Source organism: Phyllostomus discolor, chromosome 9 (genome assembly GCF_004126475.2).
Source record: "Phyllostomus discolor isolate MPI-MPIP mPhyDis1 chromosome 9, mPhyDis1.pri.v3, whole genome shotgun sequence".
Lineage (NCBI taxonomy): Eukaryota > Metazoa > Chordata > Mammalia > Chiroptera > Phyllostomidae > Phyllostomus > Phyllostomus discolor.
Genome location: NC_040911.2, coordinates 101788782 through 101814799, shown reverse-complemented (window position 1 = coordinate 101814799; position 26018 = coordinate 101788782). Strand labels below are relative to the sequence as shown.

The 26018-nt window shown below is 58.7% G+C and overlaps 2 protein-coding genes across 3 annotated transcripts; one reads left to right on the top strand and one right to left on the bottom strand.

Annotated features, from left to right (window-relative positions):
* On the bottom strand, positions 1-24788 carry RTF2 (replication termination factor 2). Of its 2 annotated transcripts, none has more exons than XM_028524478.2 (9): positions 24641-24788; positions 22684-22778; positions 21892-21985; positions 20304-20443; positions 17436-17514; positions 2825-2938; positions 1426-1480; positions 1241-1318; positions 1-406 (listed from the first exon to the last, which is right to left on the bottom strand). In XM_028524478.2, exons 1-9 carry the CDS (start codon positions 24707-24709, stop codon positions 231-233), a joined length of 900 nt encoding a protein of 299 aa, XP_028380279.1. In that variant the 5' UTR covers positions 24710-24788; the 3' UTR covers positions 1-230. The 2 variants fall into 2 exon arrangements, with proteins under 2 accessions (XP_028380279.1, XP_035865875.1); XM_036009982.1 differs by having other exon boundaries at positions 169-409.
* Positions 6836-11732, top strand: LOC114506555 (beta-1,3-galactosyl-O-glycosyl-glycoprotein beta-1,6-N-acetylglucosaminyltransferase 7). Its single transcript, XM_028524304.2, has 3 exons — positions 6836-7808; positions 8796-8891; positions 10819-11732. The coding sequence occupies exons 1-3, from the start codon at positions 6836-6838 to the stop codon at positions 11034-11036; spliced, it is 1287 nt and encodes a 428-aa protein (XP_028380105.2). The 3' UTR covers positions 11037-11732.
* Positions 24789-26018: the final 1230 nt, after the last annotated feature.

Below are 26018 nucleotides of genomic sequence, written 5' to 3'. Positions count from 1 at the left end.
CACGAGGCACCCGGGACCTTTAATGACTGCGAGCACAGACGCGCAGGCGGCGCGGCCGCGGGGGCGGGGACGAGGGTGGAGTGGCCCGGGCAGTGGTCCAGCGAGGTCACGCCCCCCTCCGGGCGAGAGTGACCACGCTGGCAGCGGGGCTCAGGGGACACCCTGACGGCCCCGCCGGTGCCCGCACACCCACCCCCATGAGCCCGAGCCTGAGGGAGCGCGCCCGGGCTTCAGAAGCAGTAGGACGTGTGGGTGACCCAGTGCGCCGACTCCTCCTTGGAGCGCTTGGCGGAGCTGTGGGTCGTGAAGATGGACTTGTACGCTTCGGACTGCTCGCTGTCGGCGATGGACCTCTTCGTGGCGGCGCTGGGCGGCTTCCCGGCCTTCCCGGAAGAGCCCCCGTTAGCTGCAGGGGGGGGAAGCAACACTCGTGGCTGAGACTCAAGGGCCCTCCACACACCAGAGTCTCAGAGGGGGAGGCCAGTCTGCTCTCCCGGGAGTCTCCCTCCTCACGCGGGAGGCAGGCTGAGAGGCACCGCCTCAGTCGGCGACTCCCAGAGCGGACGAGGCTGCGACAGTTAAGGTGCCACTTAAAACCACGCCGCCCACCTAATGGCAGGGATGACGGCGCCCGGGCCCAGCTCCGTGGCTGGCGGGCGCCGGAGCCTCCTGGCCGGGGGCGTGGCCAGCCCGTTTTCCCAGGGGGCTGCTGCGCGCAGGGTGGGGACTGGAACCCGTAACCACTGCGGATGCCGCTCACAGCACGAGACCACACGCCCTCTCACCCGGTGTTCTCTCTGTGAAATAAGTGCTGCTCTTGGAGTTCAGGGCAGTGAGTTTCAGGACAGGTGCGCTGAACGGCTCTCTGAGACCCTGGCCAAGGCAGGTGGGGGGCGGGGGGCTCCAAGGGCCAGGTGCCGTGCACAGGGGACCCTGCCTTGGGGGGCTCAGCAACGCCCCTGCCCGCAGCTGCGCCTCGGCCCTCCAACCTGTCTGGGCCCCGTGCGACGTCTGGGCCAGAGCCGTGTGGCTCACTGGCCTGGCCGCAAGTGTGTGCTGGACGGGGCGACGGAACAGGCCCCGCCAGGCCCTGCTTCAGGGAGCAGTGACTGGGTGTGAGTCCCCAGGGAGCTCAGCACACTGTGGAGGCAGGACTCAGGGCCCAGGTGTCCACGGGGCCCCGGTCTCCCAGCTCGCGCCCACGACCCTGGCAGCTCTCCCTGGGCTCCGGGGGACCCACCTGCGTTCCTGGGAGCCGGGGCGGCCTTCCTGTCCTGTGAGTCCGGGCTGGGCTCTTCAGGCTTCGCTCTGGACGGTCCTGCGGGCCCGTGGGAGGAGCAGGGTCAGCGCACACGGATGGACCGCGCACACGGACCGGACTGCGCACACGGCCCCACAGCCGGTTCCGCCGCAGCGACCCCTTACCTTCGCCGACATCCAGTTTTGACGCGCACTCTGCCGCCTTGGGCTTCTTCGCTTTCTGCGGGAGGAGAGGGGGGCTGGAGGGGGCGGCATCGGCACCAGCCCCCAGCCAGGGCCCTGCGAGTTCCCAGTCACGGATGCGCCCACGCCACACAGGAACCCATCCACCTGTGCGGACCCACGTAAGTCCCGTGTTCCGGAAATCACACCCTCGGAAACGGTCCATGGAGAGGACAGGCCTCAGCGGTCACCGGCAGCGCTGACGGCGACCACGGCACACACACACACACACACACACACACGGGGGCAGCTGGAGGCACGTGACACGGGCTCACGCGGCTCAGACAGCCCCGCCGGGCCGCACGGGGCCCACCTCACCCCTGCACCAGCGGGGCTCCTCCAAGCTGCCCGACTGCCCGCACGTTTGTCTGCTCAGACCCACGGGGGTCTGAGGCCCTGCTGGGGGCGCTTCGGCCGCCCAGGCGGTGGGGGTTGTCGCTCCCAACAGTTACATCGGGCAGCAAAACTAACAAAAAGAAACCAACCGCTCCCAAACCACACAGCTGTGTCAGAGCTGCTTCAACCACAGAGAGGGTAAGTAGACCCTCGTTCACTCGGAGAATCACTTTAAAAATGCCGTTCTCCCACGCAGCCAAAAGAGGGCACCACAGCCGTACAGGTGATTACTTCGGAAGGTCCCCAGGGCCGGGCAGGGCGGGAGGAACACCTTTCCCTGGCAGCAGCGGCCTTGCACTTCTGACACGTGTGTACGCGCAGCAGTTGGGGTTTGCAGCGCTTGCACCAGACACAGAGACCTGCGCTCACGTCACACACACAGGCCACACGCCCACATCGGAGGGTGACGCCCAGGCCTGGAAACCCACAGACTCGGACGCGCTCGGAGCCCCGGTCGCAGCGGAGGCGGTGCAGAGGGGGCACGTTGCCTGCACCCCCCCCCCCCCCCGGGGCCTGCACACCTCGGCAGGAAGCCTGGGGCGGGCAGAGGACACCAGTCACAGGGCCAGCCGGCTGGTTACTGCCACGCAGACGTCTCCAGAAGCTTCCGCGAAGACACCCCTTCCCCCTTTCCCCCGGAGCCTGACCGGTGAGAACAAGCGCACCCTTTCTGCAACTGCCTTCCGTCAGAAACACGTCAGGCTCGTTCCTCTCCTTCTTCTCTCTGCTCGACGCCGCCGCCGCCACGGCCACTCAGGAAACCGGCCTGGGGCGAACGCACGCACACAGACTCTCACCCACGCCCCCGCCGCCCCCGGCCGCGTTCCGTCCTGCGCCAGGGGCACGGTCTGGGTCACCCCTGACCACGCAGGGCAGCCGGCTCCGGCGCAGGGGAGCGGCCGGCAGAGCCCGGAGACGCAGGCGAGGCGCACACGGGGTCGGTTACCTTCTGCAGCCTGGCCCGCAGCCGCCTCTCCTCCATCCGGCCCCTCAGCGCCGCCACGTCCTCCTTGGAGCCGTTGAGCACGATGACGTCGTCCTCCTGGAAGGCAGCCCCGCACTGGGGAGAGCAGAAAAGGGGCAGGCGGTCACCAGGCCGGCCGCGGCCCCCAGACCCGCACGCTCAGCCCAGCCGCTGCCCCTCCGGCGCCCGGGACCCCCGCTGCTGTCCTGCCCGCCGGGGGCTGAGCCGGCTTCGGGGCCGCTGCCTCAGCGGGGGTACGTGTGTCCTGTCTCCAGACCCATCCCCCGGGGTCGGCTCCTTCTCTGGGTGGGTGGGCCACGGCCACGTTCTCACGACAGCGGAGAATGTGGCCGAAAGAGATACTGTTCCAAGCCAGGGTGGAAGGGAATGAAAATCAAAGCCAAAGGGGGTCCCTAAAGGGTCACGTGACCTTACAATCCCTGCAACCTGGGAGAAGGCCCATCACACCACACAGTTTAAAGGAAAAAAACTCATGCTAATCTGAAAGGCAAAAGACAGCTCTTTTTGTCCTGAAGAAGCGCACCCCCACTCGTGTTGCCTCTTGTGTAAATGACATGTGTGTGCCATACGCCCATCATATTTGTTAAGGTTTTCGTGTAACCTTATGATCGGGTCGGCACGTGAGGCCTGGCAGCCCCCTCCGAGCTGTGTACGTGCACAGCGGCAGGCAGGCAGGCGGCGCCCCGTTTCCTCCGCTTCCCCTTCTCCCGGCCGTCTGGCTCAGAGCACCCTCCTTCCAGGTTCGGGACGTGAGCCAACAGGTGAGCTCAGCACCCAGCCAGCCTCAGCCCCCAGGGCCGGGCCCGCAGCAACATGCTTCACAGGCCGGCAGGGCGGCCTCTCCGGCGAGAGAGGACCTGTCCTTCCCTGGACCTGCTGGACACAACGAGCCCCTCCACTCACGGGATGTGCACGTGTCCACACAACCCCCCTCCGACCCCACAGGGGCTCCCGCTGACAGGCTGCGTGAAGCTGTTTTTATGTAAAAGACACACACGTGTCCCCCACAGCGAAGCTGCAACCCCACATGCTTGGAGAGCCCAGACTCTTCCTGCGCCCCCCACCCCCCCGCCCCGACGAATCTTTCCGTGGCAGCGGCAGCGTCTGCTCTGCAACCGGTGACCTGGGTCAGCACACGCCGGCGAAGCCAATCCGCTCTCGTGTGACTCTGCGTCAAGCCAGGCATCCAGACACAGGACGGGGAGTCCCTAGGTGTGGGGTTCACGCCCCTCTGCCTCCCTGCTAACAGACAGGAGGACCTTACGAGCCTGAGAAGGGAAGGGTGCTGAGTACCAGTACCCGGCGGGGCCAGCCGGCACAGGTGAGGGAGGGCCCGTGCACGGCGAGCAGACCCCGCCCCTTCTGGAAGGCGCGCCGGCACAGGTGCACCCCGGCCCAGCTGGCGTGTCCCTGAAATCGGGCCCTCTGGACACACTCGGATTGTGCCAAACGTTCCTTAGGAAGCAAGCCAGATTTTAAATAACCTTTAACAACCCCTTTGGTGGAAAAGGGTCAAACCACCAAATCTGGCTTCCTATTCTCAGAAGCATCAGAAGCATCTGCAGCCGCCGGCCCACGGCGGTGGGATCTCCTCGCGGCCTACGGAGTACCAGAGCTACCCAGAGGCCCCTGCTGCCGCCTGGTTTGTCGGCGGAGCCGCGCAGCCCTGACAAACTCCCCCCCCCGAGAGGCCAGGGCGGCAACTCCTTTCCAGTCTACACCCGGGACGAAGCAGCACGAAGTCCTCCGGGGACAGGAGGGAACAAACCCGCCAGGAGACTCTGTTCACGTGCCTCGGGCAGCAGCCGCGGCAGGAGGAGCAGCCGAGGGGAGAAGCCAGCCCGGGCCACGGGCAGGACCCCACGCGTGGGACGTGAAGGGCGTCTCGGGTAAGTGCTTGCTGCCCCGCAGAGACCAGGTGCGGCGGAGCCCGCGCAGGGATTAGCAGTAAGATGAGGCCTGTTTCCTCCGCCTCCTCTAGGGCCCTGGCCCAGAAACACTGGGGTATCAGTAACGCTGCCAGATGCAGGGGCAGCAGGAAGCCTTTTCTCTCAAAAACAGCCCTCACTGTCCGTTTCAGCCGAAGCCAGCAGGACTGGAACGGTCTGAAGTGTGAAACCCGCGAGAATCCCCAGCTTCAGATGCCGCTGTTCGTCCCCCCTGCACACGGGAGGTGGCGACTGAGTTGGCCTGAAGCCACGGGCAAACCCTCGGCCTGCACTTGACCCCTCGGTCTGCACTTGACCTCTCGGTCTGCACTTGCGCCGATGACGATGGTGCTGTTTTTGCCCCCGTGGTTCTGAGCGGACAGCCTCAAGTCCCCCTGCACGTCAACGTGGCCGAGAGAACGCAAGTGCGTTTCAGGGACAAGCGAGCTGTGGTTTGGACAGCTCTTTCCCCGGACGGACGGGACCGTCGCTGAGGTCAAACCCAGTCTCTCGTTACAGGCTCCAGCGGCTCAAGGAAACAGAGTGCCAGCTTGCAGCGCGCTTTCCGACATCATTCTGAGCCCAGCGATGACAGACACAGAATTTTCACTGCTGTGGCTGCAGGGCCTTTTTTTTTCTGTTTTAAGGACAAACACACAGTATACGGAGAGAGTGTAGCTGGCACTCCTGGCCTGGGGGCTGCACTGCTTGTGGGGGCGCGCCACACACCCCAACCCCACACAGCACCGGGCAGCCCCGGTGGGGGGCTCACGCCCTCCGCTCCAGCCCCCACCCTGGAGTCCCTGGAAGGCAGCCCCGCCCTGCACCGCCCCCCCCCCACCCCCAGAGACCAGGAAATGGAGACCCAACTGTTTAATCGAGTTCAGCTGAGAGGAATGGTCCAAACAGTAATACTCTAGAACACACGGCATAATATTTTAAGTCTGTCTTTAAAGATGCCCGTTATCTATGTACTTGGAGGGGATTATTACCTTTTAAATAAACGTGTAAGAGACGCAGCGAGAGGAGTTCCTGTGGGACGCTACCGGCTCCCCAGGGAAAGTCTTCACAGCAGAGGGGCCCTATCACAACAGAACTCCGGTGCTGCCCTCGGGGGGTGGCCCATGGTGACACACGACACCCAGCCCAGACTGCTGCTTCATGGCCCTTGGGGCTCGCTGCGGGGCGGGGGAGGCCACAGAAGACAAAGACAACAAGAAAAACACACTCTCGGGCTCCGGTTAATGAGGACAGTGACGCGGTGTGAAACAACTCCTTGCAAGTATTTTATGCTTGGACGAAAACATAAAATGTAAAACGATTCCAGTCTGGGAACTATAATGGGACATCAGTCCCGTCGCTGCGGAAATGCTAGCACTGTACAAAGGGAAGAAATGCAAACAGCACCCTTAACCGTGAGTCCGGTGAGTGCTTCTACTGGAGGGCGCTCTCCGGCAGCTCTTGGGCATGTGTGCAAAGCGAATGCAGAGTCCTCGAAGCATCACTCACTGCCCGGAAGCCACTCACCCGTCCTGCACTCGGTGCAGGTTTTACGGCGCTCCCGCCACCAAGCTGCCAACTCGGAGACCGGAGTGCACTGCGGCCCGGGAAATCTGACGTAAGGACCGACAGCACAGGGAAGGGCCTTGAGACTGCAGGGAAGGAAGCGGTGACACGTGCAACGGCGTGGGTGCGCATTGGCCTCGCCATCCTGAGGGAGAGGAGCCAGGCACAGAGCACTCCACGTACGACTGTTTGTAGGAACGACAGACACGCCCACAGACCCACAGGGGCCCACGGGAGTCCGTGGCTGCCCAGAGGGAGGGGGGCGGGAGGGCGGAGGGCAAGCGCGTCCCTTGACGACTGTGCTGCCGTCCCCCAGGCGGGCACGCGCAGAAGAGGGGCTGAATCACACACCTGCAGGGCGTGCGCTCCAGCAAAGCTGGGGGTGCACAACACCCTAAACTCCGCCCGTTGTTCTTTCAGGAGGCCCGAGGAGGAGCCGTCGCGCCATGGTAACGAGAGGCCGCCCGGAGCTCACGGCATGAGTCGGCTGCGCGCCGCCGCCAGGCCGGGGCTGCTCGTGTGCGCGGCCGCCTGCGTCTCCGCTCTCCTGTACTTCAGGAGCGCGGCTCCGGGGGCTCCGGGCGCGGAGCCCCCCACCCCAGCAGTCTCGGAGTGTGGCTTTTATCCCGATGAGCTGTGCTCGGCTTTACTGGAGGGCAGAGGGGCAGCCTCACAGGTCGCACGGTTCTGCAAAGCCCCCCTTGGACCGGAAGTGCTCGCTCACCTGCAGGCACCGGGAAACTGCTCCCGGATCTCCCGGGCGCTGCGCGTCGTGTCCAGGCCCCTGTCCGCCGAGGAGGGCAGCTTCCCTCTGGCGTACGTTGTGGCCGCTCACGAGGACCTGGCCACGCTCGCGCGGCTGCTCGGGGCTATTTACGCTCCGCAGAACGTCTACTGTGTTCAGGTGGACCAGGGCGCCCCGGAGGAGCACAAGGCCGCCGTGCAGACCCTGGCGAGCTGTTTTGACAACGTCTTCACTTCCCCGAGGAGGGAGGCGGGGGCTCGCCCCGGCCTCACGAGGCTCCGGGCGGACCTGAGCTGCATGGAGGGCCTGGTCCGCTCCGCAGTTCAGTGGCACTACGTCCTCAACCTCTGCGGACAGGACTTCCCCATCAAAACCAACAGGGAAATCGTGCGCTACATCAGAAGTAAGGGGGACGGCAGAAACCTCACTCCTGGGGTAGTCCAGCCGGCGAAGACCAGATCCAGGATGAGCCAGAGCCAGCCGGAAGCCACGCCCAAAGGGAGGGTCTATGGATCTCCAAACAAAGGGTTCCCAGAGGAAGCACCCCACAACTTAACAGTCTACTTCGGAAGTGCTCACTACGTGCTAACGAGGGCGTTCGTCCAGTTCGTGCTGACTGACACCCGCGCAAAAGACATGCTCCGGTGGTCCAGGGCCCTGCAGAGCCCAGAGCGCCACTACTGGGCGACTCTGAGCCGCCTGCAAGGTAAGCACCGCCCAGCAGCACGCGGTGTGCTTGGCTGGGGGTGGGGGGGGGAGCTTGTTCTTAACTGAAGAGCCTTTCCGTTTCGGCTATTTCACGGGGCTCGGTCCACAGCTCCCTCTTCTCCAAGAACACGTGGGGAGCAGAGCAGTCTCTGATTGCAGGGGTCTGAGGTTGGCCGAGGGGGCACCCTGTCCCCAGACCAACCTGCTGCTTCGCTCCCCGCCCAGACAGAGGGGTTGCACACAGCACAGAGCCCTCTGAGCAGCCTCTGTGCGAATCCCGGGAGAGCTGTCCCGCCCTCGCTCGCACGGTGAGCAGCACTGAATCCCGGCGAGCGCCGGCACCATGCTAGGGCCTCCTTAAGAACGAAAACTATGAAAGTGAGTCATTTCTGGGGTGGCAAATGTGATCTAGGAGGTAGGTTCTGAGAGGTGGGGGGAGCTGATGCCCCTCAAGCAGCCTTATTTCCTCTTCGTGGACGGCTGGTGGGCTCCTGGGGGCTGGGGGTGTCCAGCTGGAACGGCTGAGCTCATCAGCCCGACGACAGAACGATGACCCCAGGAGCAATGGGCTGGGGCAGTTCTACAGTCTCTCCTGCCCACTGGAACCCCCTTTCCAGCCGCTGCAGAGGGCTCGCAGAGCAAACAGCCCGAAGAGGCCCCACACAGCCGTGGAGGCCACGCTGCGAACCTGGGTCCGGGGCCAGGGGTGCAGAGGGGGATGAGAACGAGACCCAGGCAGGAAAACCGAGACGCGAGGCGTGGCCACCCGAGGCCGCCGCCAGAGCAGTGCCGCCCCAGCCCCCAGGAGCGGGCCTGCTACCCGGTGACAACTGCGCACTGCGAGCAGGGCTGGGCTTGGCGGCCACGGTCCGAGGGCGGCCGTGTCCAGAGGAAGTGGAGTGGGTGGCCCCGAAGAACCCGTCCAACAACGGGGCGGAGGGGCCGGCACCCACGGCAGGTTCCCTGTGTCTCTCTCTTCCCGCAGACGCCCCGGGCGCCACCCCAGGCGCGGGCTGGGAGGGCAGCATTCGAGCCACGAAACGGGGGAGCGAGGAGGGAGACGCATGTGACGGATGTAAAGGTAAACGCGGAGACAAACCCGGAAAGAGGAGTCTTCTAGTTTCACAGAAGCGAGACAGCCGCTGCCTCGCTCACGTTTACAGAGATCTGGGGTTAGTGGTGATCCAACCGGCCTGGAGACAAATCTTAAACCTTTTCTACTTAAGTGTGAGATTCACACGGCAAAGTGCAGACACTGTTAAGTACTTGGGGCTGATACAAGTTCCCAGCGTGAACACGCAACAGGGCTGCCGCTCTCCGCAGTCTCCCGGCAGAAACACACGGGCTGCCGGCTCCCCCACCGGCCCCCAGACTCAGACCCGAACGTCCGTCAGCGGCCAGCTCTGTGCTCCCCGGGCCTCCCCAGCGGAACAGGAGAGGACCGCAGGCACTGCTCCCCACCAGGGCCCCCCCACCCCCGAGCTCCCGTGGGCTCCCGCCTGTCTGCGGGAAAGACATGTTCCAGAGCGCAGCCCGGCCGCTCCCTCGCTGTGCTGCTTGTGACAACACCGGGCGGAATCGGGCAGGTACCCGAGTCCTTACGGAAGTCGCTGTGCCAGGCACTTCACCCCCGATCTCAGTACTTGCTCCTTAAAAGAAACTGGAGACATTTTTTTATTACAGGCTTAGTTGTTGGGAAGGTTGACTTCCCAACCCAGTGTAAGTGGTCTATGCGTTTTGAGAAGGTTTTCGGTGACATCTCGCAGCCACAGATTCACGTGGCTCATTCAACCCCTGGGCAGCCCCGGCCACGCTCTCCAGCGGGCGAAGGCGGCCCTCGCCGGCCGCGTCTGAAGGGCTGCCGTGATTCCTGTCCTTAAAGAGGCAGACGTGGCCCAGCTGGGGGACAGTCACGGCCACAGCACGCTCATGGCGGGCTCCCCACGGTCCGGTTCCAGCCCTTCACCACCGAGCACTTCTGCTCGGCACAGGGACGGGTCTTCGGACGATTTCGGTCTCAGTGGGTGTTTCTGTGCGTGGAGTCCCGCCCCTTTCAAGGTAACACTTCCTCGGGGTAGGTGTTCGGGCACGGGGTGCCTGGGGGGAGGGGGCAGAGCCGAGTGGAGGAACAAGCAGGGTCTCCAGAAAGGACAGAGCACCCCCCCCACATGAGCTGAGAGCTCACTCCTCCGCACCCTGGAGGTGACGGTAGAGACCCCCGCAGCGACCCCCGCAGCGCCGGTGGGAGGGCTGAGAGGAGCAGGAAGAGCCAAGCGCAGTGACGGGCACATAAAACACGCCACTGAGCTCACCCCGGAGGACTCCAGTCAGCTCTGGGCTCCGTTCACACCAGACACGCACTCCGCGGAACCAGTCGAGGGCTGAAGCAGTGGCCTCCGGAAGCCCACTCGGTTCTTACGGACATGCCCACAAGCAAGAAAACGCTGCACAGCTCACGGGCCTCACAGGGCAGCTATGAGCATTCAGGTTCTCCAGGCAGCCAAGTGTCGCATCAGCGCTCTCGTGCTCACGGCTAGCCGAAGCCCCCCAGTGTCCACTCAGAGGAGCCACCGAACATTCCGGCGACCACCGGCAAAAAGAACGAAACTCCCCTCCCATCGTGAGTTCGAAACTAAACAGAGACGGCCCATCAACATCATCACGGAGGTCCTGTTTACTCTGAACCCCTGTGAAGCAGAGGGGCTCACAGACCTCAGGAGCAGGTCACTTGTGTGTGTGAATGCGAACTGACACGGGCCCTGCCTGCTGTAGCTCAGTGGCCTGGGCGTCGTCCCGCAGACCGAAAGGTCGCAGGTTTGATTCCTGGTCAGGGCACATGCGTGGGTTGAGGGTTTGGTCCTCAGTTGGGGGTGTGCGAGAAGCAACAATCGATGTTTCTCTCCCTCTAGTCCCCTCTCTCTAATAAGTGAGATCTTTAAAGTAAGAAGTAAAAAGAAGCGAACTGGCGCGGGAACGAAGGCAGCTGAGTTTCTGGGTCTCCCCCGCAGGCCGCTCCGACCCGGACAGCTGTGTCTACGGGCCAGCAGACCTGCCGCGGCTGGTGCGGTCGCCTGCCTTGTTTGCCAGCAGATTCGAGTCCTCGACGGAGCCTCTCGCGGTGGCGTGCCTGCAGAGGTGGCAGCGGCAGCGCGTCCTGCAGCAGGCGGAGGTTCCCGTGGAACCGCACTGGCGTTTCCCGCGGCAGAGTGATTTCCGTGGGAGCTGAGCCACCGGGCTGCGAGTTACGGGGAGTGTGTGCTTTCCTGCTGGTATCACTCTGTTTCCTTGACTTGAAATACGAGAACATTCAACCAGCGAAGAGAGATGGGGAAATGATCCTTTGATACACGTTAGCTCTGGACAAGACTGCTATTAATTATTGGCCACTTTCATGGCTTTGAGAAAGAGATCACGGAGACTGCATCTTAAAGCCGATGCATTAACGGGGATCTTGGGGTAATTTCTCTAGCTTCCTAGGTACAGAAACTTCTCGCTAGCATGCACCGTCTCCTGTTCAGTTTTTCCTTAGATTCTCCCCACCTGCACAAGCCTAAGGCGCCTGTGCTGGATGCTGGATGCTGAGGCCCAACATTCCCAGTGCCCACGAAGGCGGCAGAAGCTACAGCACCCGGAGGCCAGAGCCTGAAAAGCGAATCTGCGGACCACTGTCGAAGACACCCCCCTCCCTAACTGATTTTCTCACTTTTTCAACCCACCCCCCAGCCCCCATGAAAAGAACTCACAAACAAACAAACCACCCAGCAAGGGTGTACATTTTTGTTTTACTCCTGACTTTAAACACCCGCGTACCCACTCGCCCATCACAAAGACTCGAGAAGCAAAGCCAGAGAGCCGGCAAGTCAAACGCCACCATGTCCGCCCCTGTGACCTGGACCAGCGCGCCTCAGAATTTCCTGTGCACGCAGATCCCGGGCATCTCGTTAAAACAAAGACTCCGATTCTGCAGGTCTGGGGAGGGGCCTGGGAGTCTGCATTTCTTCAGAAGAGAAAACAAAACCTCCCAGCTGACGCCGACACTCAGGACCACGGGCCTCCGTCTGAGTGACCAGCGCACCCCGTCCTGTGCGGCCTGTAACCCCTCCAGCGCCCTGTGGCGTGTTACAAGGAGGAAGGGACGCAGTGGGGATACGATTAATTTCCTGGCAGGTGATTTGTTTACAGTGCAAACAAAACCACCTGGCAACCGCGTCTCTTTGGACCTGTCTACTGGCGCCGGCGTGCACACCCTGGGCTTCAGAGCCCAGAGCCAGGCTGCTTTGAAATGCAGAAAAAACGCACACCCTGAAAGCCACCGAGGCTCCTGCCGGCTCCTCTCAACCTCAGACACCACCTAGAAAGTGGAAACGCCTGCTCCGGACTGTGACGCTGGCCGCATCTCACTGTGACCACGTCTCCCCAATGCACCGCAGACACTGTCCTTCTTCCTTGAGGCAGCAAGGGCTGGGCTTCCCCTCCTCTTCGTGGGCTCAGCCAGACTACATTTCCCAGGCTCCCTTGCAGTTAGGCATGGCCACATGACTGAGTTCTGGCCAATGGCATGTGAGGACAAGTGACAAGCACCACATCCAGATCCAGGCCCAGCCCATTAAAACCCCCTAAGCTAAAAGCTCCCTTCTGAGTCCCCATCAGCTGACAGAATGGAGAAGACTCCAGAAACCAGAGGAGGTCCGGCCCACCTCTGAGCCTGAGTCCTTGTGTTTCCCTGGGAAGAAAGCAGGCCGGCTGGAAGCTTCCACTGTGTCACCCAGTGTTACCGCAGTGCTCGGACCCTGAGGGCGGTGCTTAGTATGACTCCTGATAACAGTATACAAATTTGTCATTGATTCTTCACTTAAAAACGTTATTATTTGGAGTTTGGGCCTCAAAAGAAAGTGTGCAGGGATTTAATTCCTTAGTTCTGCATATTCGACTCTAAAGCCCAGAGAAGGAGAGGTGGCAGTCCCGGGCCAGCTCCGGTGTGTGAGCCCCAGCCGACCCGCACGGGGCCCTCCACGCTGGTTTCGTGAACGAATGGATGAGAGACCCCACCCCCGAGGGCCAGCGAGTGCCCCCGCTCAACGATCTCCTGGATTGCACCCTGTTTCTGGCTGCGCTGTGTCCCCCAAGTGCTGAAACCCTAGCCCTAGCACGTCAGAGTGTGACCTCGCTGCAGATGCCCTTAAGGGAGGGGCGGTCCCTCGGGTGGGCTCTAGTCCAGGGTGACAGGCGTCCTCAGAAGCAGGGGAACGTGGATACGGAGGCGGACTGCACAGGAGAAAGGCCACGTGAGGAGACGCGGGACCAGAAGGCCACCTGCAAAGCAGCAGACCGGTCTGGACGGCTTGCCCCGTCCCAGCCCTGGGAGGGAGCCGGCCCTGCCGGGGACCTCAGCCTTCGGCCTCCAGGGCTCGGAGACGGCACATTTCTATCGAGCCACCCAGTCAGGGCACCTCGTTGTGGCGGCTCTGGCAAGCTAACGAGTACTCGATGTCCCCAAGCAAAGGCAGTATTTATGTAGGTTATATAAGGGGAAACATGCTTATTACCTTGCTCTTTTGGCAACAGATGTTATTTATTTTTTAAAAAGATTGTATTTATTTATTTTTAGAGAGAGGGGAAGGGAGGGAGAGAAACATCTATGTGTGGTTGCCTCTCTTGCGCCCCTTACTGGGGACCCAGCCAGCAACCCAGGCACGTGCCCTGACTGGGAGTCAAACTGGCAACCCTTTGGTTCCCAGGCCAGCGCTCAATCCACTGAGCCACACCAGCCAGGGCCACAGATGTGTTTTTAAGAACACTTCCTCCTCCCGGACACCTTCCCGAACTGCGGCCAGCGCCCCTCCTCGCCTGCAGGAGGGCCCGGCCTCTCCCCTCCTTGCACACCCCTGACGCAGGCACTTCCCCTTTCCTCCGCTTCCTTCCCTTCCCTTGAAGCGCTCAAGGCACACACGCTCCGGCTGGCTGCAGTTCAGCGCAGTTTCCCAAGCACCTGCACAACGACTTCAGAGTTCCCTTGTAGTCCTGCATTTTCATAAAATAAAGCCAACTTCTCTGTAAAGCTGTTACGTGTGTCATGCAACGTGCTTGCTGATGTGACGTGAGGTCAGCCAGTGCAAAGGAACATTGCCACTAGTGTCAGCAATAAAAACATACCTAAATAAATAAAATTAAAAAAAAAAAACCTTTGCTTCCATCAAAAAAACCAAAACCAAAACCAAAAAAGAACGCTGCCTACTGATCCAAGGGATGGTCACCATTATGGGGGGTAGAGCAAAAAATGTCCAACTGCTTTAGACCAGAGCCCCCCAAACGGGCAGCCCATTAGGATTGACCTGGGAACTTCCACACAAAAGGAGAAATCCGCTGGGCGTCCACACCCACCCCAACAATTCTGGTTCAGGGTCTGAGTCGGGGAGTGGGAGCTTAGCAAACCACTGGGGCAATCCGGACGGGAGCCCGGTTTGGGGCCCCTGACTTAGGGCGTCTGGCTCCTGCAACAATCTCAGCTTCCCTTCCCGCCTCTCCCGTTCACCCCCTTTCAGGTGTGTAACTGCAGCAGCCCCGCACACACGCCTGGCTGCCGCACACACGGCCGAACCCAGAGCGGATGCGCGGTGCCCTTCCTGCGGACAGAACCCCACGCCCGCCGCCAGCCGGCCGCGCGCCCGCTTCCCCACGGCGCCCCCCACACGGGCTCCTTTTCCACGCCCGCCCTCCAACTGCTGCATGGAAGGCTCGCTCCCTCTGCGTGCCCACTGGGGCCTGCTCCCCAACCTGGCACGGGGAGTCCCCACCACCCACCCCGGCTCACACCTCGGCCCATCTCCCCCGTCTCCCCAGCTCCCCCGCTCCGTGCCGCAGTCCCAAGCCCGGGCTCCATCTGCTCGGGCTGCCTGGGCCTCTTCCTCCCCCAAGTTCGGCTGCTCCTCCCCCTCCTCTTCTCAACACCCCCCATCTCTTCCCCCATTCCCTCCCCCCACTGAGCACCTACCATCATTCACAACAGCACCCCACAAATGGCAGGCCAACTCTGCCAAAAGTACTGTCGGACCGGAACATTTTTCCTTCAATCTACCCATTGTTTCTACTTAAATTTACTTTATTTATTTCTAAGATGTTATTTATTTCTAGAAACAGGGTAAGGAAGGAGAAACAGAGGAAGAGAAACAGCAATCAGTTGCCTCTCACACTCCCCCAACCAGGGACGACACCCACAACCCAGGCGCGTGCCCTGACAGGGAATCGAACCGGCTACGCTTCTGTTCGAGGAACGACACTCAACCCACCGGGCCACAGCAGTCAGGGCTCTCCTTAAATTTACTTTAAAAGTCAACTTTGAAGCCCTACCCTGAATTTAAAAAACAGCACCCCTTGCAATAGGTGTAAAATAAGCACAAACACAAAGACGGCACAAAACAGTCTCGCCAGGCCCTGCCCGCCAGGCTCTGTGCGTGAGGTCCACCCTTGGGGGAGTGGGAGAGGTCTTCGGGCCCCCAGGGCCAAACGGACGCTGCCCCAAGGCACGCTGACGCTGTGCGGGAGCGCCCACCTGGGAGCCACCGCGCCCCGATGTGCTGTCCTGTCTGTGGGCCGCCCACACGGCCCTCCTCCCCTCAGCTGGTGTGTCCCGTCCCCACCGCCGGGAAGGCCTGACTGAGGGGGAACGGCCCGCCCTCAAGGCCTAGAACGAACGCCTGCCCGTTCACAAAGCCATTCCTCACCCCCACGGTCAACGGGAGTTCTCCGGCCCCTGCACGCCAACGACACCTTTACCGTCCACTGGGTACCTGCCCCCCGACAACACGGCGGAACATGATTGTCCAAGGTGACCCATGTCCCTGCAGGACGGCAGTCTGCTGAGCACAGGGCCGGTGCCCCACGCCCCGCTGCCCTGGGGCACCCACGCCGCATCTTTAGTACAGGAGACGCTGTCAGTCCGGGTGCGTGAAGGGCACGAACCCACTCCTGAGGGCACCCTTCCCGCCTCTCCTCTGGAAAAGCTTCATGGGCAGACCCCAAATTCTACGATGGCTTTACTCATCATCGCCCCAGACCGACTTCCTCCCTACCAATGAACTGCCTTCTGCTGTCTCTGCGTCCCCAACAAGCGAAACCACCCAGGGCGCCCCCTCCACGCCTGGCCTCTTCTCTAGAGGGATTGTGGTCCAGCTCATCGCTGCCTCCGGCTTCCTGCCTCTCCCGGAGCGGAGTCCAGCAGCCCCGTGTGACCTGCGTGGAGTGACCCCCGCCTGCCCCCGACCTCGTCTACCTCTCCTCCGCCCACTTCTGTCCCTTGTCCCAGCACAGACCTCTGCCCCGCATGAGCCTCTGCTCAGACTCTGCTCGGCGGCCTCCCCCGCACCCTGCAGGCCACAGGCCACCACCACGGGGGCCCCTCTCCCTGGGGGACGGCTCCCTCTGTGTGTCCGTCGCAGCCCCTGCCCCACCGACTCGGCCTCGCTCAGGCGCCGAGTGTCTCTCCCCCCAGCCGGACAGTGGGTCCCAAGCGGGCAGGGCCACCACCCCTGCCCCCCAACAGTGCGGAGGACCGGGCGGGCCCTCTCGGCCATTCGGCCAACGCCGGTGAAGGAAGGGCTCGCTCACAAGGGGGCGAGGCGGTGCGGGAGGTCTCACGAGTCCAAGTGGGGTCTGCGCGAGTGAGGCGCAGGCCAGAGCCGCTGGCAGCACGACACCACACCAAACGCCGGGCCTTCCCCGGGCCGGCAGAGCACCCCGACGCAGACGTCCCGGCTGCGGCAGCACCACGGGCCCGCAGAGCCACGGGCCGGCAGAGCCACGGGCGTTCCCTTCCCGCGAGCCCCCACACCAGCGTCTGCTCACTGTCCGAGCATTCACTGAGGACGCGCGGCATGCCCGGGAGAGAGCCGGCCCTCAAACCCCCAGGGAGGAACGGTGCACGTTCAGGGCCGTGAAGGCGCCCCGTATGACACTGTGATGGTGGACGGCGCGGGTCACTATGTTTGCCAAACCCAGGGAACTCGAAGCACCGGGAGTGACGCCCAGAGGACACTATGGGCTCTGGGTGACGAGGACGGGCAGCAGACACACCACTCCGGTGGGGACGCGAGGACGGGGAAGGCTGTGCTGGGGGGGAGGCAGAGGGAGTACGGGAAATCACTGACCTTCCTCTTCATTTTACTGTAAACCTGAAATCACTCTAAAAACAGTAAAGTCCTATTTAAAAAAGAAAAGGAACGCCCTCACGGTCCCGTGGGGAAACGGCCTCGGAGCTGCGGACGACACTTGGCAGAGGGCAGCGGGCTAGCCAGAGGCCTGGGGCGGGAAGAGGGGAGCGGGCAGGGCCCGCCGAGGAGGCTGCCGCTCTGGAGCTGAGGTTCCCGGGAGGCCCCCTCCAGGCCGGCGGGGCCGGGCCGAGGGAACACTGGCACGGGACAAGAGCGGCTCTCAGGCCCGGTCTGAGCTGGCCCGGCAGGCCTCCCCGCAGTGACAGGCTGTGGAAGGGTGGGGAGCAGACCCACGGCGAACGAGGCCCCGCTTCACGAAGAGCCCACTGAGGCTGCGGTAACATGTGGAAGGGGGGCTCCGGACCACCCGATCTCCTCGGCTACTGAGACGGGACCACGGATGTGTGTCAACAACTCACCGTGTGACAAACTTCTGCTTTTATCTCCTTCAAGGCTCGCTCAGAAAACACGCAACCGCAGCAGCGCAGGAAACAGAACCTGGAGAAATAACCCGAAGTGGAGAATGGCTGAAGGGTAAGTAAAAAACTATCGCCCACATCGTCAACTAACATTTGTTCAGTCTGCCCAGAGGCCGAGAACCACACTGAAAAATGGCCACACTGTGTTGCATTTATATACGTAAATTAAAACCACAAACACAGGCCACAGTGCCGTCCCCATCCTGTTGCAGTAGAGCCTTTGGAACAAAGTCCCTCCTACGAATACAAACGGCCAACACACGTAATAGATGCTTCAACTCAGCCGTTACAGAAATGCTTCTGCTGACAACAATAATGCCTTCCCTCTGCGGCAGTAACGAGAGAAGCTCAAGGACCCCGGCGGCGAGTGTCAGAGGGAACAGCCCGCTGCTGGTGGGGCCGGGCGCACGATGGACGGACGTGACGCAGCAGGCCAGGAGGGCAGCCGGACGGGGCCGGGAGAAGCCCGCGCTCCAGAATCCCTCCAGGTGTTCCGAAGTGGCGCAGTGCAGAGCGCCGCTTGGGACCGCGGGAAAGAGGAAACACCGGCGTGCTCCTCGGTGGGGGGCGGGGCCGCTGCCGCGAAGGGTGAGGCGCCCTGGGCAGCGTGGCTCGGCGGGCTGCAGCGCTGCCTGTGACCCGGAAGGTGCAGGTTCAGCCCCAGTCGGGGCACTTGCGGGAGGCAGCGGAACGAGGTTTCCCTCTCGCATCGATGTTTCTCTCTCCCTATCCTCCTCCCTCCCTTTCCCACGCTCTGAGGTCAGTGAGCAAGTCCTCGGGTGAGGATGAAAAAAGAAAGAATGAGGCAGCCTCTACAAAGGCCGTGAAAACATGCTCAAATGAGAGCGGTAGGGGAAAGGTTACAGAACATGTATAATACGACTCCGCGACTGCGGGGAGAACACACATTCGCACTTGGACCCGCAGAGGCGTGGGGCAGCGGGTGCTGGGAGGGCCTGGGGGGGCCCCGAAACACCACACAATGAATGGTGCGAGGGCAGGGGATGCGCACGGAGCACCTGCACCTTCCACTGGACAGAGTCCTCTAGAAATGCCACAGTGGGAGGGTCTCCAGTTTCCTGGTAACAGTAGCAGCTGCAGACCGCCCCAATAAAACCCGATTCCCAACATTATACTAAATGCATTAAGTGTTGTTTAGGACCCCCCCAAAAACCCATTTTATGGGTGCTTACTAATTAGCAGTAATTTAAGAAATTCCTTGTTTTTCTTTGAAAAAAGGCTCCATGTTTTTATTATACTAGTAATTCATTTCTGTTTTCCTATGCATTTAAATCTTTACTATACAAACTTTACCAAATATAAAACAAACTGACTTTCTAGTGCGAAGGCCCCATTAACAGGAGGGCGCGGGCGAAGGCCGGGTGGCCGGGCGGAGCGGAGGAGGAGGAGGAAGCGCAAACGAAAGGGAGAGCCGGGAGGAAGCCGCAATCAGAGCACCGGGCTCCAGGTAATCCCTGCGCAGGACCCGGAACTGCAGCTGTTCTGCTAAGTTCCTCTTCTGGGGCAAGTCACGGTTTTCTTAAAAAGTGGGGAACTGACACAAAAGGTCACTTACCCTCTGCTGCTGTTTACTTGACATGCCCGGGGTATATAAAGCCACTGGGCCAGAAGGCAGAGCAATGGTGGCTGGGGGCTGGGGGTCAGGTGCTTGAGTCTGGTGCCCAGGGACTGCCTGCTCCACCCAACCAGTGAGTGGACTGCGGCGTTTTCCGTGATTGTTTTCCAGGTCTGCTTGGGTGCAACTGGTGGCCAGGAGCTGCGTTTACTGAAGGGGCACAACCCGACGCTCTGGCACACGCCTGCACGGAGGAGCGGTCAGCACAATCCAGCCGAGGGATCACCCGTCACCTGCCGGTCACCGCGGGGCGGGAGGCTCGGGAGACAGGCCCGAATGACTTAAGTGCAGGCCCGCTGGAGAAGAAGAAGGCCTTGCCGTCCGCCCGCCCGTCCTCCCGGAGCACAGCGGCGGGCCTCTCTGCCGACGCCTGCCGCAGGCAGCACCCCTGCGGCTGTGACGGGCACGTTCACCCACGTGCCGGAAAGCTCCGGGCGAAATGCGCTCCACAGCCCAGGGGGGTTCTCACTTGGGATGCTTCCCCCCTTCCCCGGAAACAGTGACAGTGACTGCCCTTCAGTGTGCGATGTGTTAGATGGAAGACTCCGTCTCGACTACCAGCTGCGAAAGACCTTTCTCAACGGTGGCAACAGGGTTTGGAGCGACATCCCACTCACAGGCACCTACTAACCCGCTCAACGTTCCCATTTTTTAAGGGAGGAACATACACAGGTCACTTAGGCGTTCCACACAAATCTCAACCTGAAGACTTCTGGTGCTCGGCCACAGGACTTTCAGCTACAAATTCAAACCAAGTTATCGTCAGCTGGGCCTTCGGCTGACCGCCCACCCACACGTTCTGTGACACTGTTTCCACTGCACAGTTTTCAGCAATGACAAGGAAGCGGGCTGTCTGACAGCAAACACTGGCTCTCTGTGTCCTTCCTGCAGGAACAGACCGGGTAACCGGCCCATCTCATAAGCAGCACCAGCAGCACAGGCTGCACAGGGGAGGTCTCTGCTACACCCCTCCTTGCCTCCGGCTCCCCTGCTCTCGAGAACGGAAGGCCACGGACGACAGAGACGAGCGGGCTTGGACACCAGGTCCCAAGGGCTGGTAGGGCGCGACCTCTGCGGGCCCAAGGCCCCCCCCCCCCGCCCAGGGCCTGCGTGCCCCCCAGGCTCTGGCACAGCCCTCCCAGGACCGGTGTCCCCCCCCCCCCGACACGCACCTGTGCCGGCCGTTCATCTCCAGGCCCACGACCGGGCAGATGAACCGCGCCCGCTGGAGGTCGTCGTGCTTGTCCCCTTTCGTGTTCCCTCTGTCCCCTTCCCAGGCGGGATTGTCAGAAAGCCTCAGTTCTGTCACATTCTGTGAAGAGCCATCGATGTTTTAATAATTTGTTTGATAAGTGGATCACCTGTGGCCTTGGTAACAGCCCAAACCCACAAACTGTTAGTCTAGTGCCTCCCGATTCAAACCTCTTCTTCCTGGCTACTTTCCTTCGGCCGCCAATTAACGTGGGTAGGAAATTAAACCATAAATTGGAAGAGAAAACACAATTTTTACAATTCACGAACTAGCAAATAAGTTAGTTAATTTCTATTTCACAAATACGCTATTTAAGGAAAAGTGACTTCTACCATGAAAAAATCGGTCCTCTAAAAGAAAGCTTCACGATGATTTCATCCAGAAGGGAACCTTTCCCTCCCTGCTCAGGACCCCTCGCCGAGGCTGTTCCGCACCCCCAGCCCCCTCCCCCCGCCACGCTCCTCTGGCCGCCGAGGAAACCGTGCCATCTGAGGCCACCACGGTCTCATGGGCATTAAAATGAAAAGTTCGGGGGGTGTAAAGAGTCTAAAAGGCAACTAAAAATACAATAAAGATAAAAAAATTAAAAAATAAAATGGAAAGTTCAACCACATCTATTGAATACTGTGGTTTAAGTAGACTTATATAAATAAATTTTAACAATAATCACATTTTTGAGGTAAGATAATTATGTTATCACGGTTTTTTTAGGAAGGAATTCTCTTCCCACGGCAAAAGACGACAAAAATCAGCAGTTATTTCTACAGTACTAGGATTAGCTGCATTTCAGAATTACTAACTTGCCTGGAATGAACACATCCTGTGTTCTGTAATCACTCCAAGAACAGAAACAAAAAGCTAATATAATAATAAAACATTTAAAAAGAAAGAGAAGTGAAAAAAGAAAAAGCCCAAAGCCTCCGACCAGGAGTCCGGGCTCTGGTCTGGGTGTAACCCAGCCTGCCCCGCGGCCCGGACGAGGTCTTCGCGGCACGGGCGGGACGCCGGTCCGACACGCCGAGGGGCCCTCGGCTCTGCACTGCTTTCCTGGTTCCACTCTCACCGGCCACGCTGGGCGATGCCGTCCTCTCAACCAACTTCCTTTACTAAAAACTTGTTTTTCCAATCGGAGCTTCTAGTCAGCGGGACAGAACCACGTGGTTTAACAGTGGTCTAAAACTCTCCAATGCTGTAAAGTATCTTCCGAACCAAAAACTCAAGTAGCTTGGTTTTAACTAAAAAACGAGGTGTCCCAACAGTTATACAGCACAGGAAGGGTTTCCCAAGCTCTTCCGCACATATCAAACCCTAACAGGTTTACAATGCCGAAAGTACAGGTGCGGGACCCTCAGGCTGGACTTCAAGTGGCCGCCCCAATCACACCTCCATTGGCCGGCCGGGTGGGGCTGCGGTCCCCAGTATCTGAGGTCAGGCTATAAGTTACATGAATTCCGCACGATACGCCTCACCCACAGAGACCCGGGGGTCCTCCCGAGCCGCTGTCTCACCTTAATGCTCTTAATGTGTGAGGCTGCCTTCCCGGGAGCCTTCTCGGACGATTTGTCCAGCAGAAACTCAATGACGGCATCTTTGTTGTATAGTCTGCAACAATACAGATGAGTCAAAACATTCTGGCAACAACTAACCTTCGCATGAAGGATGAAGACTAAACTGTGGATAATCCAAAGTCATTCCACATTCGATAACGGAAATGCTCACTCAGCCTTACTGAAAAAGGGAAGTTAATCCTCCCTCAACCACATCCAGGGCATACAAAGAAACAAGCTAGTTCAAAATCAAGGGTCGCAAACTGCCTGTCTGAGGGCTGGCTGGACCTTAACTGGGATTCTAAAAATTGGGGAATTTAATATAAAAGTATACACTTTAAACTTTTCCTGAACAAAAAAACAAAACCAGCAGTTAGAGAATCACCGGGCCCACCACTTTCCTGAACTAGCACTGCGGGGTGGCACCGGGTGACAGCTACCCTTTGGACAGCACACAAACTCTCTGGCTGCCCTCAGGCCCCACGATCCCCGTGACCCCTGGTGACCCTGCACGGCTCCCGCGTGCCTTTGTGTTTATAGCTCAACGCCTGCCCACCCGTGAGTTTTCAACCCGTGGGTTAAATAAGCCAAACTGAACAGGGTGTGTAACAGTATGCTCACAGGGAATGATAACCTAGGATTCGCAAATGTGCTCACAATAATTCACATTTGGTGAATCGAGAACTGCATTGACGCATTAAAATTCTTTTCAGAATCGTTTAATAAAAACTCATTTCAATTATGGATCCATACCTGCCAAGTTCACAGGCAACTATTGGTCGCCTTAGGATTTCTTGACTTAGAGCACAATAGTTCCACTGGGCCACCAACTCAGCATCTTTGTCAACCTAAGAAAAGAAAAAAAATTCTTTTAGATTGACTTTTACCTCTGAACACAGTCCACAGTTCTACATATAAAGGCTCATTCTGTAGTATCACACTGATGATTTTTCTTTTTTACAAAGACAGTGACACAAGCAGCTGGGATTAAAGAAGTCAAAGTAACCAATACTGTGTCAGATGAAGTCCCCTCTAGACATGACACCTATGATCAAACAGTTTGCATTAAGTCATTAGGTTGCTCATGCAAGCTACATATAAATATTAATATTTGTATCTTAACAGTAAGTTTGGGAAGCCACACAGAAAAAGCTAGCAGTGCAGGTTAATTTATAACAATAGGAAGGGCTCCAAAGTTTTAGCAGGATTTAAGGACTAAAAACTGATAATATAGGCATTCATATTTAAAAGTTGAGCACAAAGACTATTCTTTATAAAATCACCAATTTAACAGAAGTGTTTTTTGCAAAATGTTCACTATGGGCATAGCAAGCCCTTATCCACAGTCTGAAAATCCAGATGTTAAGAAGCTCCATAACCTTCCAAGGATAGTTAATCCATGTAATATTCCTCGTCCCACTCTTTCCCCCTCCTAAAATGCCAAACCTGAATACTGTAACAAGATGGCACATTGGTAGAAAATAAAAATAGAAAAAGAAAAAACTTCCCTTAGATTTGATTTTTGCAGCAAGAACTGCTTGAGTGTCTGCCGTGGTGCAGGCACTGTGCTCAACAGTTCCTGCGACTTCATCTCCCAGCCCTCAGAAGCACCCTACGGTGTTTCCGCATTTGTGCCTTTGTTGTTGAGGGCAGTGAAGCACCACGAGGTCGCCCCGCAAGTACACGAAGGATCTAGAACACGAGCAGGCTGGCTCCAGAGACCATGCTACCAATCACTACTCTATTATTCCAAACCAAACCAAGCCAAACCCACACCACTGCAATTGTTATTCTACCCACCCCCCAGATCCAGAGCCACACTTGGGCAATTTCAACAGCTCTTATCAAAATCCGCACTGCAGTGGGGCACCGAGAGACCTGCCGCCAGTGGGACACTGTTTGAGATGCTTCCAGTGCCTTCTATTAGTGAGCAATCACTACTTCTAATTCCGAAATGCCGAGTAACTGAAAGGAAATCTAGGTTTCACTACCTATGGGTGGTGAGATCTTGGTCGTGTTATTGTCCCAATTTCCCTGTCGGGAGCATGGAAATTATATATAACTCGACAAATTACCCGTAAGAGTTAGGCGTTATTCACTCGTTCATTAACTCATTATATACTGTACTTAGCGCTCTAGGGGCTGTGCTATTTGTAGAGGGGGGAAAGGCACAGGCTCTGCCCCCAGGAGCTTCCTGTCCTCTGAGACCGTCACTCGTCAACCACGAACGCAGTGTACAGGGGGTTACGCCGTTTTTAAGAGAAGGGCCTGGTCTCCTGTGGGCAAGGAAACGCTGTGGGACGTCTTCCCCGAGAAAGTGATGTGAGTGCACACAGAGCTCGATAAACAGCAGCCATCTGTAGCATTGTCACTACAGCACAGAGGCTTCGAATCCTGGCGCTGTCACCTGCGTTGCGATTTTCTCCTTTCCTTTCACCCTCCGTTTCCGCGTCTGCACAGTGGAGGCAGCGACAGTATGTACGGATGTGAGAAGTGCACAAGACACCCCATGTTAAGGGTACTGCCGGGTGAACGGCAACAGCAAGCACACGATAAAGGTCGGTTATGAACTCTGTTGTTCCGTTTGAGTTCTCCAAATGGGATCGAAGAGCGCAGCTGCGCCTAGAAACCCGCGGGCCCCACCGCCCACCTCTCCTCGCTCCCTGGGGGCCCCGCCACTCTCAGTCCCCACCGGGCCCACGTCGCCGACCTTCTCAACTTTCTTGGGCCCCTTCACCAGTTCGTGCCTCTTGGGGATTGTTCCTCCGTCGCAACCCATCGCAAGCCGGGCGTCTGAGGCAGCAACAGTCCCCCGCGGAATCAACTTCCGGGGTCTCAGGCGACTGCTGCAGGCACTTCCGGCGCGCCGCCGTGACGCACCACGCCCGTCTCGACGTAGCGGGGCGGGGTCGTTGCCAAGTCTCGGTTGCTATGGAGAGCGTCGCTAGGCGCTGGGCGCGGCCCTGCTGCGCGGGCTGTTCTAACGCTGGCGGGTCCCCAGTGCGCTAAGTAGGGTTTTGAGTGTTTCCCCTCAACTGCCCCGGCCAAGGCTCTTGCCTTTCTCTTTCCGGTGGGCGCTGGATTTCTGCTGCACCGTGGTAATCGCTCGCCCACGCTCCTAGGGCGGGGTGCACTCCGGAGCACCTGCAGCTCTTGGGCCCCGTCCCACCTCAGCCTGTTTGCATCTGGCACATCCCTAGACTGTGAGCGCCTTGCGCGAAGGACCGCTTTTTATTAATGCATTTAGTGATGCATATGAATGGAATCTATTATTCAGTTAATATGTATCTTAAAAAAAAGGACGCATTTGTGTTGAGCACCAACTGCGACCTAAGCGCACACAGCAAATCTTGGGAAAGGATGTTACAGGTGACTCTGGGGGAGTAAGATCCTTTATCTGGAGCCTGACACTTTCTGTTACTGTCATGTAAATTGCATATATATATATATGAAATTTTGCGTACAGTTTGGACATATATGGTTTTCATTCATAGCCTCCTGAAGTCTGATCAAAATTTTTATTTTATTTGTTTCTTAGTCCTCACCCAAGGGTATGTTTATGGATTTGAGAGAGAGAGAGAAACGTTAATGTGAAACATCAATTGATTGCCTTCTATACACGCCTGAACCAAATTGAACCAACATTTTGGTGTACCAGATGGCGCTCCAACCACCTGAGCCACCCAGCCACATAAACTTAAAGGTACACTGATGTTTAAACGCCCTTTCTAAGAGCTAGGCTGTATTATGTCTACAGGGAGAACTCAAATCCCTTGCAAAACCGCTGCTAATACCCATGGTTGTCTGCTTTCAAGCTCTGGACCATCCCAGTATTTGGTCCATTAATTATTATAAATATTAGGAAAAGGCCTACTCACAGCAAGGAAGGTGGACCTTCGTGATGGGGTGTTACCCTGCTGACCACAGTGAAACATAAAAAAGCTGAAAATATTCCCTCCCCACTTGGCAACAGAAAGCCTGTGGATCTGCAAACATCAAGGGCCATAAGATTGGAACTAATGGGAATTGGAAGAAAATAAACCCCTTAATCAGTCTGTCATTGGCTTGTGGTTTATTGTCATGCCCAT

Bases quoted from the DNA above. Each gene is read 5' to 3' on its own strand.
- LOC114506555 (XM_028524304.2), top strand. From the start codon at position 6,836: ATGAGTCGGCTGCGCGCCGCCGCCAGGCCGGGGCTGCTCGTGTGCGCG. The intron at 7,809-8,795 runs GTAAGCACCGCC...CTCTTCCCGCAG, and splicing joins GACTCTGAGCCGCCTGCAAG to ACGCCCCGGGCGCCACCCCA. The intron at 8,892-10,818 runs GTAAACGCGGAG...TCTCCCCCGCAG, and splicing joins CGCATGTGACGGATGTAAAG to GCCGCTCCGACCCGGACAGC.
- RTF2 (XM_036009982.1), bottom strand. From the start codon at position 24,709: ATGGGTTGCGACGGAGGAACAATCCCCAAGAGGCACGAACTGGTGAAG. The intron at 22,779-24,640 runs GTCGGCGACGTG...TTCTTTTCTTAG, and splicing joins GGCCCAAGAAAGTTGAGAAG to GTTGACAAAGATGCTGAGTT. The intron at 2,939-17,435 runs GTGAGTTGTTGA...TGCTCTCCCCAG, and splicing joins AAGCAGAAGTTTGTCACACG to TGCGGGGCTGCCTTCCAGGA.